At 45.3% G+C, this 19,575-nt stretch overlaps 1 protein-coding gene and 1 long non-coding RNA gene across 3 annotated transcripts in view; one reads left to right on the top strand and one right to left on the bottom strand.

Moving 5' to 3' along the window:
* The first annotated feature begins 1,343 nt into the window (after positions 1 to 1,343).
* The window catches only part of LOC147012735 (uncharacterized), a 58,985-nt gene continuing 40,753 nt past the window's right edge, over positions 1,344 to 19,575 (top strand). Inside the window, exons 1-3 of one of the 2 annotated variants that reach the window (XR_015051431.1) lie at positions 1,344 to 2,684; positions 3,234 to 3,375; positions 4,036 to 4,220. This is a non-coding gene — a long non-coding RNA (uncharacterized LOC147012735). Of the gene's footprint in view, positions 2,685 to 3,233; positions 3,376 to 4,035; positions 4,658 to 19,575 lie in introns of those variants that run through there. The other variant, XR_015051430.1, reaches the window with a different exon arrangement.
* LOC147012736 (somatostatin receptor type 5-like) lies at positions 6,451 to 7,860 on the bottom strand. Its single transcript, XM_085855818.1, has one exon. It carries the CDS (start codon positions 7,792 to 7,794, stop codon positions 6,778 to 6,780), a length of 1,017 nt encoding a protein of 338 aa, XP_085711944.1. The 5' UTR covers positions 7,795 to 7,860; the 3' UTR covers positions 6,451 to 6,777.

Genomic DNA, 19,575 nt, shown 5'->3' on the forward strand with positions numbered 1-19,575 from the left:
CACACGCCTTCATGTGATAGCGTTAGCATTTTTGGCTCGACCACGAACGGGACCAGAAGATGGATTCTGGAGGCTCGGCATACAGAGGAAACGGTCACATCAATCATGCAGGAGGTGGTGGATCTACCTTTCGCGTTTGGACCTCTCTTGCAGAAACGCAACGGGGAATCCCGGCCATTGCATGGGGATTCCACTTAGTACGTCGTCATTTACTTCGTACATACTGTTACAAGCCGGGTGTCGGCCGCCAACCGACCGCTCTGAACGGAGCCGCAAGTCGAGTCGGCCCGACCGATCGCCCGGAATATAGATCGCCGCCCGGATAACTCCGAGCGACGGGTCCTTGTACAAGAACCGAAATCCGCCAATCGGCAGATCACGTGGGGTAGGGTCGATTGCCAATCTTCAATGTACCTACATACCCACGTGATCCAACTACCGGGGTATTCCACCCTCGACGGATCTCGTACGGAACAAACCGCCGAGGCGAGCTTGTCCGTGCGCGATTCCGAGCAGTGTAATCGCCGAGAACCGTCGGTCCAAATGTCCCCCTATTACGGCAAACCAACGGCTTTCTAACTCTCAACACACGAAATGTTCAGTCAATGAGGGAATGGACGAAACGAGCAGGTTTACATTAACACAAGGACATCATCTATCTATAATTCCAGCAATCTCTGTGTGTGTCTGTGTGTGTGTGTGTTTGTGACCGCTGTTTCTCGACAACCGCTGGTCCGATCTAATTGAAACTTGCCAGGTATATTGCTGGGGACCTGAGGATGTGCCTTTTCAAGGTTTGATATTAATCGGACAAGTGCTTCCCAAGTTATGGCCATTTATTTACCAAACAATGGCAAGACACGTTGTTGCGTGGGCGTGGCCGATGGGGAAGGGAAGCACAGCCACGTTCCCCATTACAGGTTACAACGTACGGGCTTCCGGAGAGTGATGACTTCGTGTATTCTAATAATTTCTCGATTTCTTATGCGCATTTATAGATAAACGCAATGGCCCAAGTTATGATCGTTTTCATATAAGACGGTGTATAAATTTAGGGAACATCAGAGTGCTGGTATGCTCCGAACCAGGAAGTAAATTTTTTTCTCTCCTCTTCTCTTTTTATTTTTCCTTGCCAAGACATTGCGAAAAGGTAAAATACGTTGGCGCTAATTGAATAATTGGGTATTAAAAATAAATTGCGAATAATATCGAACTTCCGGGTCACGCACGTACGGGCACGCGAGAGCGAAGAAACGGCCTGTGTGGTTTATTTATTTTTTATTATTATTATTATTATTATTATTATTATTATTATTTTATTTAGTATTTTTTTTTTACGGGCACGTACTAGTTTATTATAATGAAACACGTATGCAATTAAACAAGTAACAAAAGCACGACAAAAAGAACTACAACCGTCTAAAAGCAATTATTAATGTGCAGTCACTTTCACAGTTTTACTTACGGGACTCGGCGCCACAACATTCGTTCGAAAGAAAAGCAGGAAAAAGACCCCATCGAAGGCAATGGAGTCAGACTGGACCTCGTGGGTCTTTATGGCGTGGGACTTGGCAGACCGAACGAGACCGTTGCAGGTTACCTGCACCCTCGTGGTGTCTGGCTTGGGCGACCCGCAACGTCCCGTCCCCACAGCAGCTAGCGTAGCCGCGGTCGAGCTCGGGCCTTCCGTGTGGCAGGAGAGCTCTCTCCGGCTCTCTCCACACGAACGTGCTTGGGCGACCCACGATGCTCCTTCCCTACGGCAGCTCGCGTAGCCGTGGTCTAGCTCGGGCCTTCCGTGTGGCAGGCGAGCTCTCTCCGGCTCTCTCCACACGAACGCGCGGTTTGCGCGACACAGCAGGCAAGGCTGCGCCTCCAGCTCGCGTCTCCTTCGCGACGCCCGGACTTCCACGCAGCTCCTTGGCTTCTGGCTTCCTCCCGACTCCCCCAACTGCCGAAGCAAAAAGCTTACTCCTCCCACGGGACTCTCACGAACTCAGCCCTACCGCGGGACTCCCACGGGACTCTTTTTGAACTCTTTACAAGGGACTCTCACATACTCTTTTTGAACAAAGAAAAGATGTCCTCTTTATCCTTTGCACCCCCTCCCCCCGCACCCGGCGTGACTCATGCCCTCGTGATCCACCCCCCGCTCAACCACGGGTGAGAGGGAGTTGTTGACGTCACGGGATGGCAGGGTTCTTCTTCCTCTTTGCAGAAGAGGGGGAGGGACGTCTCCATTGTTTCGTTCCCTAACTATTAAATCGATCCGCAGCGCATCGAATCGATCTCTGAACATTTAAACAATGGAAGGTGAGCTTTCTAGGGAACATGCACTTATCGACATAGCTAAGGGAACCTGTATGTTGCGTGCTATTGAATCCAAATTCGTAACAATACATTTAGCGGCACGCTTGATTACTCCTGATCGTGTTTATTTGCAATGACAGTGACCGATTATTTTCTGATGTTATCTGAAATGTTGTTTCATGCAATCCAGTTGGTTTACATGAGTGTGTTTCTTTGATCCGTTAATGTGCGAATGGTTTTTAATGGTCACAATGCAGGAGCGGCTTGATACGTGCGTTGATTTGCTGTCCAGCTTGGCCCACCGCCACCTTTGGGGACTTCGTGGGATGTTGTGGTGACGTTCATCACTCTTGAGAAAGGTTCATGGAGGCATGGTGCGTTGCACATGTTGTTGATCGCAACTATTAAACTTTTGAGTCAACATTTGTTCAATTAAAGGTTGGAGAATCTACCATGAAATCCGTGTGTGTGTGTGTGTGTGTGTGTGTGTGTGTGTGTGTGTGTGTGTGTGTGTGTGTGTGTGCGTGTGTGTGTGTGTGTGTGTGTGTGTGTGTGTGTGTGTGTGTGTGTGTGTGTGTGTGTGTGTGTGTGTGTGTGTGTGTGTGTGTGTGTGTATATGTATATATAGTCATGATAATGTCAAAGTGGTTGTTTTGTTTTTTTATTGTTGTTTTGCATTTGCACACCGATCTGATTATTTAACAATGTTCCCAACTTTTCTTCATTCACTATTGATACGTCTGATTAATATATCATATTATGGAACCAGAATTATTTTCGAGCCTTAAAATTGCTTGCACGAGACTATCACATGATTGGTGGAGTGTCCACTCTGAGAGGTCAGCAGTTCGATTCTGATCCTGGCGGAGTCGTACCAAAGATTTTTTTAAATGTTATGTTTTGCTTCCTCGCTTGACACTCAGCATTTAGAGGATAGAGCATGCCAACCCCTTGGGAGAGATTGCTCCTTTATGACCCTCCTGAGTGCAGAGAAAAAAGTGACTTCACAAAGATTGCCTCATCGGTACCCAGAGTGCCCCTGGAAGTGATGTCACTCTGCCCAAGGTCAGTGGCTGTTCTTGTTTGAAGCTGGGTGTAGTCTCATGTATTTGTCTACCTGTCCATCTGTTATTTGTGTTGCAACTCCTCCATGAGCCTTATCTCTCTCTATCTCTCTCTCTCTTTCTCTTTCTCTTTCTCTTTCTCTTTCTCTTTCTCTTTCTCTTTCTCTTTCTCTTTCTCTTTCTCTTTCTCTTTCTCTTTCTCTTTCTCTTTCTCTTTCTCGTTCTCTTTCTCTTTCTCTTTCTCTTTCTCCACCTCTTTCTCTTTCTCTTTCTCTTTCTCTTTCTCCACCTCTTTCTCCACCTCTTTCTCCACCTCTTTCTCCACCTCTTTCTCCACCTCTTTCTCCACCTCTTTCTCCACCTCTTTCTCCACCTCTTTCTCCACCTCTTTCTCTTTCTCTTTCTCTTTCTCTTTCTCTTTCTCTTTCTCTTTCTCTTTCTCTTTCTCCACCTCTTTCTCTTTCTCTTTCTCTTTCTCCACCTCTTTCTCTTTCTCCACCTCTTTCTCTTTCTCTTTCTCTTTCTCCACCTCTTTCTCTTTCTCCACCTCTTTCTCTTTCTCCACCTCTTTCTCTTTCTCCACCTCTTTCTCTTTCTCCCCCTCTTTCTCCACCTCTTTCTCCACCTCTTTCTCCACCTCTTTCTCCCCCTCTATTCGCAGAGTGTCAGAGCTGCCGAAGCCGCTTGATCCTGAGCAAAGGTGATGCTGGATGGTTTGCCATTGCCTTCCCAGTCGTCTTTGTGGCAGGAATTTGGGATTTGTTCATGGTGCCGGTGATAGCTCACATACTCTTCACAAAGGACACCATGGGATATTTGACATCTACCAACTAATTCCGGCAGACGGTATGCCCTCTTAACGTACAACAGTGTGACGGCACACACACACACACACACACACACACACACACACACACACACACACACACACACACACACACACACACACACACACACACACACACACACACACACACACACACACACACACACACACACACACACACGCACTGATGCATCACACTGTCTGTGAAACACCGGGATGACAGTTTATAGCTGGGTCGGGATTCACATTCAAGCTACACAGCTGAGAGGCGAGTGTGTGTACCTCCAGGCTCTTCTGCCAGCCATGAGCCTTATAGACCTTGTAAAAAAAATAAAAAAAACGGATGTGAGTGCTATAATTGGAAAAGATCCTTCCCACCTTTCTCCATATTGTGTTTTTTTATGACATGTCATGATGTTGGTGGCAGCTGCTTTTTATGAATGGTTTCATAAGAACATTAAAGAGACCGTAAATAGAATGTGCAGCACAGCTCACTGTAACCTGACCCAGCAACCTTATAAACCACAAGGTGCTCTACCATTCGGTCAACATGGAACGTGCCAGCCTTGCCTGCAGCGCACCTTCCATCTTGCCAAAGCACAAAATAAGAACACTGCACTCTAAATATAGATATGTACTCCAGTGGCCTCACATACTTTTCTGGTCCCTCTTCAAATGACTTTGTGCCTTTTTATGGAAACACTTTTGGTCCGGTTTGCCAAAGGAAGGCACCCAAGTTCTTCATCTTCCCGACTTTCATGTCCTTTGGCATGAATGTTTAAGGATTGGCGAGATAATTGTTTGGATAAAGGGAATCCATTTTGAGGTGTGGAAGTAGTTATTTGTATGTTCAGTACTTAAACTGATAGGAGGAAGAATAATCACATGTAGCCACTCAGCATCCTTTGTATGATGGAGATTCCTTTACATGGCTGTCATCACATGGGGTGGGATCATTTAATTATTTTTCACAGGTTTGTAGTTTCCCTTTTTGGGGGGGAGGGGGGGATGGGAGGTGGGTGGAGTGTTGATTTTAAAGTGTTAATTGGTCATTACACTGCAACCACTCACTAAAAGGGTGCCATTCATTGTCTGAAATTCATTGTACTGCGTGTTTGTTCCACATTACTGCGACTCAGATTCATGACCTTCATAGAAACATTAATTTCCTCCACTGCCGAAAGTGGCCGGGGGTTATTTTTCACCCCTGTTAAATGTTTATTTGTGAGCAGGAAAGTTGTGGACGGATTCGGAGGAAACATGGTGGACAGGTTGGGTGTGTAACAAGAACGAATTGATTAGATTTTGGTGAAGATCCGGATTGGAGAATTAAAAGAAAATTTAAAGTGATTTTTCACTTTTCAGAGATGGGCCAAGAATGATATGCAGCATGATAGATACATCAAACAGTTATGGACGGATTTGGGTGAAACTTGGTGGACATGTTGGGTGTGTGACAAGAATGAATTGATTACATATTGGGGGAAGATCCAGATTGGAGAATTTTTTAAAATATTCCGATAAAAGTAGTTGGATGAGTTGGGGATGTGATAAGAATAAGCCGATTGGATTTTGGTTCATGTCCGGCCCATCAATGTGATACAAACCGTAAACTGTTCAGCCTGGCGGAGGTATGCGATCTACCGAGTGCCGTTTTAGTTGAATATTATGGCATTAACAAAATCAGTCAAGTTTATTCTAAATCGGTACTTGTTTTGATGTGAACTTTGTTAGTTCTTTGTTATTTCGCAAATTTGTTATTTCGAAATAGTTTCTTGTTTTTTAAACCATGAGTAGTTTCAGGAAGCATTGAGTCATTTTTGCCCAGTTGGTCCGTTTTTAAAAAAATAAATAAATAAACGCATGCCAACATGAAGCAATGTCTAGAGATTAATTACCATCATATGTTTGATAATGAAAACCTTAATTGTGTTTTATATTTCAAAAAAAAGCAAACAAGTTTCTTGTGCAAACAAATAAATTATGTTTCTCTTCATTGAGCTTCAGTAAGGAGATAAGAGTTTGTAGAAGACAAAGTGCATTGTTTCATTTGGCATCAAGAATATTGATCTGCAGCTTTACAAGATACTGAGCACAGGGGGATGGATGCATGACCAGAATGATTCCCCAACCTGCTTTCTATGGACACACTTCCACGCAACAATGGCCTTACTGGTCTTACGGCATGGGCGGAATGCTGGGCGAAGCAAAGATATTTACAAGATAATTTAATCGTGCCTTTATTTATTTCCGACATACAGTTTAGCACAATGGAAGTATTTCCAAGGTGGAAATTTGTGGTAATATTCTAAAGATATAACCCGGAGTGTTCCTTTGAAAACCTCAATGTAGTCGACGGGCTATGAAAAGCAACCCCACCAATTGCCTTTAATAGTGACGTCAGCATGCTCAATATGTAAAATTTCAAACACATTTGGGTTTTTCCATTGTTTTAGATATTAAATGCAAACACTTTCATATGCAATGATCCCAAACTTTATGACATGCTTGGTATATCCACATATGCTATTCTTGAGGTGATCATTGGGCATCCATCTTTGCTCATGGAACTAGCAATCATCTGGGAGCCTGCACGCGTGTTGGGGATCTTCGATCATGCTGGAGGTGCCTCTCCACGTTTTTTTTGTTTTTTGTTTTTGGTCCTCGGCACAACAGCACTCGTCTGAAACCTTGACGAAAGTTTTCCCCAAAACACCCGGTCAGCATTGGGTTTATGCAGCTGTTGACAACCGGCATCATGTTCAAATAGTGCAGAAACACCAAAATATTGTGCATATCTGCCAAACTAAACCTATTCAAATATATCCACAAGTGGCTGAGGTGTATTGGTAACCAACAAACAACAAATGCTCCTACAATGAAAACGATGAGCCTCATGGTTTTCTCATTGCCATGCGTTCGGCTGTGAAAGCTGTGCGACTTTCGGATGCTCTTCACGACCAGCACGTAGCAGATCACAATGACTGTAAGTGGGATTAAAAACCCAAAAACAGCGTATGCTAAGATGGTAAATATGACCCAGTCGAACGATATTGTTGGCAACGCAGTGATGAAGGCTCCCAGCCAGATGAAGATGGCGTCGACCTTTGCGCGGAAAGGGGTGCGCCACACGCGTGATCGCAGCGGGTGGACTATAGCAAGGTAACGGTCTATAGTCATGAACATGAGGAACAAGACACTGGCATTTTCATTCATTGCTATGATAAATATATGCATGACGTTTCGTTCATACATGGATCTAAAATGCTGCATGCTGTTAAACCACTGTACATCCTTCACCCAAAAAATCACCAAATATTTTAAGACGCTTGTGATGAAAAGCAAGTCGGCCAGGGCGAGGTTTGCTATGAAGACATTTGCCACATTCCATGGTTTCAGAAACCGACAAAGAACAAGCAACAAAAGTCCGTTTCCAACTGCTCCGATGATGCAAAGTAAGGCTGATGGGAAAAATATCAATGCACGATTAAAATAGACTGGACAATTTGCGGAGTTGTTCGTGAGCACCACGTAATTAGAGATGTTGGTTCCACACGTGAGGTTGGAAGTGTCAGTGGTCCACGATGCAGCCATAGCGCTCTGCTCCGAAGGTGTCGATCTGAAGCAGTAGAAATAGTTTGTATTAAAAATGGGAATCCATTTCTTTCGTTTGCAAATTACTATTCTCAAGATCTGCTGCGTAGTTGCTTGCAATGTCTGAATGGCACACACACCCTGAGAAACCTTAGCAATGAACAATCTGCTGTGTTTGTGACGTCATTTAGATGTTTGAATTGCACAATAAACAATAGGAAGGATTTAATTTAATTTTTTACCCAAGGATACTGAAGTTTCTGACATATTCTGGAAGTTCCTTTGGAATGTTCTATTCTCTTATTAGTCCCCTACCGGTGACACCAGAGGGGACGAAAGGTTTGCTCTCCGTCTGGTTTTTTTATACCTTGTCGAGGCTCGTACAAGAGCTAACACACAACGCACAGCAAGGGGGGATGAGACAAGAGGGGCGGGAGTGGGAGGGACAAAACAGTGGGGAACAGACACATTAGGAGATCTGTGGAAGGGAGAGGGAGGGATGGGGAACATGGGGAAGAGAAGATGGACATTGCAGGGACTTTCAGGAAGGAAAGCAGGGGAATTGAAGGAAGTGGGCTTGGGTGGATTATCGGGGGTAGAAAAGATCGAGGATTTGGATGGGGGATGATAAGAGGTGGTGGTGAACAGCTGTTTTGAAGGCCTGGAGGGAAGAATGGGAAAGAATAGAGTGAGGGAGTTTATTCCCAAGGTGGGAAAAAAGAGGAATGAAAGAGTGAAGGTGAGCAGTGATTCGTGATTTTGGTATTTTTACCAGAAGGGGGTTGTTGGCGGACCTTGAGCGCCCAGCGGAAATGTGGTGGGGACAAATCACAGAAAGAGCTGGGGGCAAGGCTGGAGAGGAGACGGGAGAAGACAGAAAGACACTGACCAACCTGCGGTGATTGAGTGAGAGGCCCAAAGACTCAGCTTCATTGCGTGAGATGCCGATGATCCTAAATGCCCTGGTTTCGGCAGCGTGAAGCCGAGAAAGGTGGGAGGCAGGAGCACCAGCCCTGAGGGGAGAGCAGTACTCCATCAGGCTACGGACAAAAGCTTTGTAAGTGGTCAGGAGCTCAAGAGGGCCGAGGAAGGACTTTGCACGACGGAGGATTCCCAGTCAGCGATTGGCTTTGGAGGCGAGGTTGGAAATGTGACTTTCCCAGGAAAGGTCATGGCAGATAGTGAGACCCAGAAGCTTGAAAGAAAGGACTTCTTCCAGAGGATTGTTGAGAAAGTGGATGGGGGGGGTTTACTAAACGGTCCTTTCGAAGAGACAAAGTGAGAGTGTGAGATTTGTCTGGATTGAAAGACATGTTCCACGTGTTGGACCAGTTTGTGATTTTATCCAGATCTGCAGTGAGCGAAGAAGCTGCTGCTTGCCGGTCTGAGGGATGACAGATGGTACGGCAGAGGGTGGAGTCGTCAGCACAGAGATATAGAGGATTTTCCAGAGAGTCGGAGAGATCATTGATGAAAACCAGAAAAAGAACAGGGCCCAGAACGCTACCTTGAGGAACTCCAGCCTGGACAGGAAGAGGGGATGAAAGAACTCCATTTAGGGCCACACGTTGACTGCGACAGGAGAGGAAGTCTGCGAGCCATGAGTGGAGATGGCCTTGGATACCATGGGAAGAGTTTGATGAGTAGGGCAGGGTGCCAGACTGTGTCAAAAGCACGTGATATGTCCAGGGATACGGCTCGGATTTCCTGTCTGGCATTGAGGACCTCCATCCATTGATGGGAGAGCAGAAGCAGCATATCCAGGGTAGAGTGACGTGGTCTGAAACCAAATTGATGATCGGAAATCAAGCCATTGGAGAAGAGGAAGGATTTCATATCTGAAGCGATGATGGATTCCATAACCTTGCTGATGATTGGGAGAAGGCTGATTGGTCTGTAGTTGCGGGGATCTGTTTTTGCACCTTTTTTATGCAGGGCAGTGATGTTTGCAGATTTCCAAGCAGATGGCAGATGACCTTGAGCAAATGAGAGGGTTCTATGTTCTATGAATAGAACAGAGAGAGTGTGAGCAAGAGCAGAAGAGCAGGCTTTGAGGACACGTGGGCTGATGCTGTCTGGACCGGTTGCAGAATGTGAGTCGAGGTTTGAAAGCAAGCTCTCCACCTTGTTAGGAGAAAAGGACACAGAGTCCAGGGACAGTTGGGTGCGACTGGGTAAGGTGGGTAGAGATAGTGATGGGTTTAGGACACAAGATTTAGCTGCAAATACCGAGTTTAGGCATTCAGCTTTTTCACGTGCGGTATCAGCAGTGTGGCCATTTGACGTAAGGGAGGGGATGGAGGGGGAACATACACCAGAAACAGATTTGATTAAACGCCACCAGGATTTTGAGGAGGGAGAGAGGTTTGAGAGTTCAGACTTGACATGAGAAAGATGTTGTTTTCTGGTTCTCCTGAGGGTAGATACACACTTGTTCCAAGCTTTGTGGAAGGAACTGAGATTGCCCTCAGTTGGGTTTGCTTTCCATGAGGCAAAGGCAAGTTGTTTCAGGACAACTGCCTCGCCACAAGCTTCAGGAAACCAAGGGCGGGAGGAAGGGTAGGACAACTGAAGACGAGAGGGGATAAATCTGTGCATGAGGGAGAGCAAGTTTCTTTGAAAGAATTCCCAGGATGAGTTGATGTTTGAGAAAGTAGTGATAGGAGACCAGTCCGTAAGTTTGATGGCTGCTGGGAGACCCTGCCCGTCGGCTTGAGTGAAATGCCAGACTCGACGGCGGTGAGGTGGTTCTCTGATAACAGCCCGAGAGATGTCCACTTTGACAAGGACGTGGTCAGAAGAACCGATTGGACCGGAGGAAGAGCAGCAGATATTGTCAAGGAAATTTGTCAAAATCAGATCCAGAAGAGATGGAGTACCATTGGTTGAGATCGGGTCGGGAAGTTGACCGATTGAGTCAGTCCCAATGAGTCGCAGAAAGCTTTTGCTGAGGTGCCATGACAGGTGAGAGAGGTACCCACACTGAGCCAACTTGCATGATGACAATTGAAGTCACCACATAACAGGAAGAGAGAGTTTTTATGAGAAGATAGAAGATGGTCCATGTTTTCGGATAGTGAGGTGTAGATGGAGTCATCAGTGTTAGGTGGACGGTACAGTACACATATAAACATGAGGTGGGAGTGGAGGGAAGCCGTAGCCAGAGGTATTCCTGGGGGTGTGGGGGAGTGAGAGCAGTGCATGGAGAGTGAGGAGTAGAGTGTTTGATGAAGAGAGCAACACCTCCACCAGGACGAGGCTCAGGTCTGTCATACCGGAGGAAGGAGTAACCGGGGAGAGATTCTTGGGAGTCAGACACGTCTTGGGAGAAGAAAGTTTCTGTTAGGCAGATTATGTCTGGTTTGTCAGTGGCAGCCTGTACGGAAAGATCTGAAAGGTTTGAGCGAAGGCCCCGGATATTTGAGGTCCACACTTTTAATGAAGAGGTAGGGGAGGAGGATTTGGGTGCAGGGGGTGGGGGGTGGAGTGTAGGACAAGGGACGAGGGGGGGAAGTAAGTAGGGTTGTTGAAAGAGTGTGGGGGATTGCAGAATAGCTAGGGGAGGGGGCCGAATGAGGAGGAGAAAAGGCTCTGTGGTGCTGGGGGAGAGGGGTGACTTCTGTCCTACTTGTGTTTGTCCTTCTGTCCTACTTGTGTTTTTTTTTTTTTAGCCTTTGTCCCCAAACCCTTTAACATATTCAACTGAAACTTGGTACATGATTTTATGTTGATAAGTTGCAGAAGAAATTCGAGTTTCAGGGCATTCTGTCAATTTTTCACAGAGTTATGTCCTTTTTGGACTTAGAAAATATCACATCGGTCAGGGACATGTACTCCAAAGTAATTCTCTCTCTTGTTTAACCATAACATCGTCGCTCCAAATGTATTGCATCTTGCTGGCTGGCAGGGTGTTGAGGTCAATCATGTATTGGTGGACCATAATGGGGTGAATGTTATTGCAGTGCAATATGAATTTTTTCCAGGCACGATGAAGCAGCTGGCCAGGCTGACGTTCGAATGAGGGTTACAGGGATTTTTAATTTCTTCAGCGTGGTGGTGATTACTTGCCTCCTCTTCGCAAAGGACAATCTTGGATCTTACCCCCCTCCCTCCCCCTTCCCTCGCACAATGGTTCCCCCTGCTTGTATATATACAAACTGTATGTGTGTATAGTCACATGGATGGAAACCACCAAAAAGTGCAAGTGATAAAAGACAGGAACTGCATGTGCCAGCAGTTGATCTCCCTTGCATAGCCAGCTTAAGGCTTTTTCTTTTTTTCAACATACAATGTTGAGGCTCGTAGAAGAGCTAACACACAGAACGTATAACAAGGGAAGCAGGAGACAAGAGGGGCGGGAGAGGAGCAGCAAAACAGTGAGGAACAGAGACATGAGGAGATTTGTGGAAGGGAGAGGGATGGGGCAGGGTACACAGGGTAAAGAAGGTGGACACGACAGAGACTTTCAGGAAGGAAAGCAGGGAATACAAAGGATGTGGGTTTGGGGTGGATTAACGGGGGAGAGAAAAGATCGTGGTTTTGGATGGGGGGAAGATAAGAGGTGGTGGTGAACAGCTGTTTTGAAGACATGGAGGAAAGCATGGGATTGAAGAGAGTGTGGGAGTTTGTTCCAAAGGTGGGAAAAAAGAGGAATGAGAGAGTGAAGGTGAGCAGTGATTCGTGATTTTGATCGTTTTACCAGAAGGGGGTTGCTGGTGGACCTTGAGTGCCCTGTGGAAATATGCGTGGGACAGATTGCAGTCAGAGTGGGGGGGGGGGGGGCTATGAGGTGGCCAGGAGATAGTAGAAGACAGAAAGACCACCGACCTGCTTGTGGTGAGAGAGTGAGAGGCCCAAAGACTCAGCCTCATCCTGCGAGATACCAATGATCCTAAATGCCTTGGTTTCCACAGTGTGAAGCCGAGAAAGGTGAGAGGCAGGAGCACTAGTCCAGAGGGGAGAGTAGTACGCCATCATCCTGTGGACGAAAGCTTTGTATATGGCCAGGAGCTCAGGTGAGTCGAGGAATGGACTTTGCACGACGGAGGATTCTCAGTCGGCAACTGGCTTTGGAAAATGTGGCTTTCCCAGGAAAGATCATGGCAGATCGTGAGACCCAGAAGCTTGAATGAAAGGAATTCTTCAAGAGAATTGTTGAGAAAGTAGATTGAGGAGTTTTCTAAATGGTCCTTTTGGAGCGACATCGTGAGATTTGTCAGGATTGAAAGACATGTTCCACGTGTTCGACCAGTTTGTGATTTTATCCAGATATGCAGAGAGTGGAGAGGCTTAATTTGGACAACGTGCCATCCAAGCGAGCGGTGGTGTGATGAGCTGCAGTTCTCATGTTTGTCTGAACACATATTTAATGCCAAACGAAGGGATTACTCTAATTTATTTCCCTCCAGGGTTTCCCAATTAACCAAATCGGTCAACTCAGGAAAGATGTGGAAAACTATACACACGTAGGAATTTGAAAGAAATAATTTAATACAGGACACGAGACAACGTTAACATTATCCTGAACACAGAAGTCGACGATTACTAAACACAATGAAACCGAAGAGAAACAGCAAAGAAACTAACTCCCTAAGATGCGGAACATACAGTCAAAAATTCACATTACTGCGATGGATCATTAAAGGGCTGGCAGTTCATCACCGGAATGATCACATTGGGTTCTCTTTACTTGCTGGAGGAGATGGTGAAGTGCACAGACAGAGCGGCTTAGAAGCATGGGATACCTCTCAATGAATGGGTGGAAACCAAGGGATTGCAAGGCGACAGAGCCCTCACCATTATGAGTCGTCACAATGCCCCCCACCTTTCCCCATCAAGATGTTGCCATCAGTAGTTATCTGACTCTGGCGAATCACGTGCCATGCTTGCAAGTAGAGACAGTCTTGGCCAATTAATGGCACCGATACTGAACCAATCAATGTGAATCAGCGAAGGCTAATGGCGTGCAACCTCAGTTTCTCCAAACAGAGGCCCAGGAAAAGCGAGAGGCTAAACTGACTTGTTGAATGAGAAACTTTAACCAACATTTGCAGTTTATTTGGTAGTGCATCACCAATTTCTCAGCTCAACGAAAGGGCCGACAGGATAATTGAGTGGAATGCACACTCTCTTCTGGGCTGTCCAGCCTTGGTTCTAATCTTGACCCAGCTACAAACTGTCATCCTGGTGTTTCACAGACAGAGCGATCCATCAATGTGTGTGCAATCCCTCGGATGGAGGTTAAGCTGGCTGTCCTGTCTGTCGGCATTAGTTGGTATACGTTAAAGATCCCAGGGTTTTTTTCGTGAAGAGTTGGCGAGCTATCACCAGCACCATGAAGAAATTACAAGTTACTGCTCTAACCTTCAGGGGGTGCTGCACCATCGGCAAATCTGTTTTCCCAGCATTGAATCAAACCCTGCAGTCACATGTTGCAAATAAATAAATAAATAAATCGAATTTGGATAAAGTGACTAAAATACAGGGCATACATACATTCAACAAATAGAGTGAGTGGAGTGGAGGAAGAAATTATTTACACACACACACACACATACACCTAAATAGCTATACAGCAGACATACACAAAGACAATTTTGCAAGGGTTGATGAATAACTGGAGACAGAACAGGGGAAAGGTGAAACATGCCTCGTGATCTTTGATGATGTGGTCCTGGTCCACTCTGCTGATGAGGATGTTTGCTACTTGCACGTTTGGTGGAGCACAACCAACGAGGGTCTCCACACCCAACAGGACCACCAGTCTTACAGCCTCACTCTCTTACAGTCTCACTCTCTTACAGCCTCACTCCCTTACAACCTCTCACTCTTACAGCTTCTCTCAATTAAAGTCTCACTCTCTTACAGCCTCACTCTATTGCAGCCTCACTCTCTTACAGCCTCTCACTCTTACAGCCTCTCTCTATTAAAGTCTCACTCCCTTGCAGCCTCACTCTCTTACAGCCTCTCACTCTTACAGCCTCTCTCTATTAAAGTCTCACTCTCTTGCAGCCTCACTTTCTTACAGTCTCACTCTCTTACAGCCTCACTCTCTTGCAGCCTCACTCTCTTATGGCCTCACTCTCTTACAGCCTCAGTCTCTTACAGCCTCACTCTCTTACAGTCTCACTCTCTTGCAGCCTCATCTCTTACAGCCTCTCACTCTTACAGCCTCTCTCTATTAAAGTCTCACTCTCTTGCAGCCTCACTTTCTTACAGTCTCACTCTCTTACAGCCTCTCCCTCTTACAGCCTCTCTCTATTAAAGTCTCACTCTCTTGCAGCCTCACTTTCTTGCAGCCTCACTCTCTTACAGCCTCACTCTCTTACAGCCTCTCCCTCTTACAGCCTCTCTCTATTAAAGTCTCACTCTCTTGCAGCCTCACTCTCTTCCGGCCTTACTTTCTTACAGCCTCACTCTCTTACAGCCTCACTCTCTTTGTCCCACTCCCACACTCTTATTCCCTCTATTAGTCCCACTCCCATGCACTCTTAGTCTCACTCTCACACTCTCTTAGAACTCACATTCTCTTTCAGCGCACGCAGTCTTACAGTCTCATTCTCACTCTTTTAGTCTCACTGTCACACTCTCTCGATCTCACTTCATTTCAGAGAGCATGTTTTGTCTATGGGATGGTACTGGGCCCTTTTGACCTTGGTGAGGAAGAATTGAGAGAAATTAATAACAATGAAAGTGAAGTCGATGTTGCGCCATCGGAAATCCCTACGCTTCCCACCTCAAGCAAAGTTGAAAGATGGCAAAAAGTTCCACTAGGAATGACCCAATATCACATTTTGAGTTATTTTTTCCCCATTTTGACCCCTATGACCTCAAGTTCCTACCCCTTGGGGCATGAATCAGGAGTGATTTCCAAAAAAAATCGTTACATATTTCATGCATCCCCGATGTTGATTGCATATCCAAAGTTTCATTTAAAAATGTGCCCATTTTTGCATTTTTTGGTATTTGACCTTTTGACGCCATCCCTCCCCCACCAGGGGGTGGAGGCAGAAATGATACTGCTCTTACACCTTCGGAACATGTGTTGATCATAACCACCAAAGTTTGATGAATCTCTGCTCAACCGTTTACGAGGGGATCGCGTGTTGGATGGATGGACGGATGGACACTGCCGATTACAATATCCTTTTTTTTTTTTTAAAGTGTGGGGATAAGAAATTAAGGGGGAAGAGAAAAGGGAAGGCCAGACCCTTTGCAGCCTCTATGCGAAAATAATCTCTGTATTATGCTTGGGCCCACGTGTGCGGCATTCACAAAATACATACGCAGACGCGGAATTATTTACATTAATCGTAACGTGGGTTCATCACCCATCCCACATATATATATATTTATATATATATATATATATATATATATATATATATATATATATATATATATATATATATATATATATATATATATATATATAGTCAACATCACTTACTGGATAGCAAGTAGTCAGGAGGATACAATGTGTTCATATCAGCAAAGCGAATTGCTTCATCTTCATCACCAAGGATCATCAACTGGCTTCTTAATCTTCCGTTATGATGTCTTCAACCAGTCCCAGGAATAAGAGCAAAGAACACTGAGACAGTTGGACCGACCTCTGGAGGTTATAAAGGGTGTGCTTCCATTAAAGTGATGATGATATAATTTGTATTGACATTGCTTTGAGGCATTATGGGTAATGTAAACACACATCTCACCCAGCGACCACTCCAGACAAGAGAAATGGACACTTTGCTAATGGCTAAACAATTGGAAATCCGATCTAAAGCAAACAATTCACCTGCAATCAAAATAGATAGATTTTCTTCTGCACAATATGTCTCACAGCACCGGAAATGATCATTTCAGAGTTATGAAACTTTAATTTTCCTTATTTTACACGAAAGAACCTCACGAATCACATTTACTGGATTGTGTTCGAGTTTGTTGGACAGGTGAATGAACAGGTAAAGTGTTACATCCATTGGGGCCGTTTCAAGGTTCAGCCTTTCCTGATCCCAGGAAGATTTTTTACAGGTATTTTTGTTTGATTGATTTGTATTAAATTACCTAAGCTGAAGATTTTTTACAGGTATTTTTGTTTGATTGATTTGTATTAAATTACCTAAGCTGAAGATTTTTTACAGGTAGTTTTTGTTTGATTGATTTGTATTAAATTACCTAAGCTGAAGATTTTTTACAGGTAGTTTTTGTTTGATTGATTTGTATTAAATTACCTAAGCTGGGTTCCAGTTTTGCACACTTTAAGTGGTAATTATTGTATTATTCTTCGGAAGTGTTGTTTCTGTATTACTGCAGTGGTTTTTATAAATGTTGACGATTTATCTTTAATATCACAGGAAAAAATTAATAATATAAATGATTATGTTCATAGAATTGGACATAATTAGGGAAAAGGGCATGAAAGAGAATGCTGGGGGCATCCCTCTTCATCAATTCTTCCGATCCAAATTCACCAAACACCAACACGATTTTTCTTCAACCTTTCCATTAGCTAATTTTATGCAAACTTAATCAATAAAAATGAAGCAGGTCTCTTAAAATGTTTCATCTCCCTCTTTCACACGTATGGTTCTCAGTATTGTATCATAATTCACTACTCTTTTTTTTCTTCTTCAAAAGGGTGTTTTCAATTCGACCTTTCCTTCATCCCGTGTTTAAAACGTCCCACTGTTGCAATGTTTCTTTTCTCCATTCTCTTAATTCACCTTTAATGCATCCCTCATGTAATGTCTTTAAACACATCTCTGACCAAAGGATTTTTTAAATCCCACTTTGCAATGTATGTTCGTGTTCCATCAATCGTCCTTTTATCCAACTTCAGTGCCAATTCACCCCACCTACTTATATCTACCTCTCCCTAACCCCTCACCTGTTATCCACTCTCCTTACCCCTACCATCTTGCCCCTCATTCGACCTCCGTTAGCACCTCCTCACTGTCTTCTGCTTCAGTATCTGCTTCTCCTCTGATGTCCCAAACTGTGTGGTGTTCTAACATCTGTGGGCTCCATTCTAACTGAACAGACATCTCACTCTCTCAATCAGTACACTCCTCAACATTTCAAACATGCTCCTTGCTTCCTCTCAGCACACTTCCTTCTCTTCCCAATGCCTCAAACCTTGTAACTCCCCCTGCCCACTCCCTTCTTCACCATACCTATACCAAGTCTCATCTTTTCCCTCTGCCCACCTCTCCCAACACCCTCCTGCACCTTGGCCGTGCCTGCTCTCATCTTCTCGTCTCCCTCTCAAAGTTTCCCGCTCAACCCTCCCTCTCAAAGCAACCTTTACACTCTTCCTTCTCCAAACTTCCCTCTCACCTTTCTCAAAAACTCCCCCCTCACCCTTCTCCATCAACCCTCCCCTCTCACCCTTCTCCCTCCAATCACACACCTCCACTCCCCCTTCTCAAAGTTGCCCCCCTCACATCCACAAAGCTGCCTCCTTCCCCAACCCTCTCTCTTCCATCTCATCCCTCTACCTCCTCCAATCTTCAAATGCCCTCTGCCCCCTCTCTTATTACTCGCCACTGTTCCTCAATCCATCACCACCAAGCTTTTTCTCCTCTTCATCCAGCCCTCTGCCCTAGCTATTCAATCCCCCAAACTCCTTCAACAACTCTCCTTACTTTCCCACTCCTCCTTCGTCCTCCCTCCCCCTCCAGTCCCCTGCACCCAAAACCTCCTCCCTTCCCTCTTCCTGAAAAGTGTGGACCTCAAACATCCCGGGGCTTCGCTCAAACATGACAGATCTTTCCATACAAGTTGCCACTGACAAACCAGACACGATCTACTTAACAGAAACTTTCCTCCTTCAAGACATCTCTGACTCCCAAGTCGCTCTCCCTGGTTACTCCCTCCTCTGGTATGACAGACCTGAGCCTCTTCCTGGTGGAGGAGTTGTTCTCTTCATCAAAGACTGCATTCCTCACTCTCCATGCACTGCCCTCTCTCCCCCACACCCCCAGGAATACTTCTGGCAATGGCTTCCACTCCACTCCCACCTCATGTTTATATGTGTGTTGTACCGTCTACCAAACAGTGATGACTCCATTTACATATTGCTATCTGAAAACATGGACCAACTTCTATCTTCTCATCCTAACTCTCTCTTCCTCATATGTGGTGACTTCGTGTCATCATGCCAGTTGGCTGGGTGTGGGTACCTCTCTCACCTGCCATGGCATTTCAGCAAAAGACTTCTGTGACTCGTTGGAACTGACACAATCTGTCAACTTCATGACCTGGATCTCAACCAACGGTACTCCATCTCTTCTGTATCTAATATGGACCAATTTCCCTGAAAATATCTGCTGTTCTTTTTTCCGCTCCAATCGGTTCATCTGGCCACATGCTTGTCAAAGTAGACATCTCTGGTTGCTTTTGGAGAACCACCTCAGCACCATCGAGTCTGGCATTTCACTCGGGCTGAGTGGCAGGGACTTCAAGCAGCCATCAAACTTCTATACTGGTTCCCATCGCTACTTTCTCTGACATCAACTCGTCCTGGGAATTCCTTCAAAAATACTTAAAACTTGCTGTCTCTCGTGCACAGCTTTATCCCATGTCGTCTTCGGTTGTCCTTCCCTTCCTCCCACCCATGGTACACTGAAGCTTGTGGCGAGGCGGTTGTCCTGAAACAACTTGCCCTTGCCTCGTGGAAGACTAATCCAACTGAGGATAATCTCAGTTCCTTCCACAAAGCTCGGAACAAGTGTGTCTTCTCTCAGGAGAGCAATTAAACAACATCTTTCTAATCTCAAG

This window comes from Eptatretus burgeri, chromosome 14 (genome assembly GCF_056783735.1).
Source record: "Eptatretus burgeri isolate ZD-2024b chromosome 14, Ebu_testis_v1, whole genome shotgun sequence".
Lineage (NCBI taxonomy): Eukaryota > Metazoa > Chordata > Myxini > Myxiniformes > Myxinidae > Eptatretus > Eptatretus burgeri.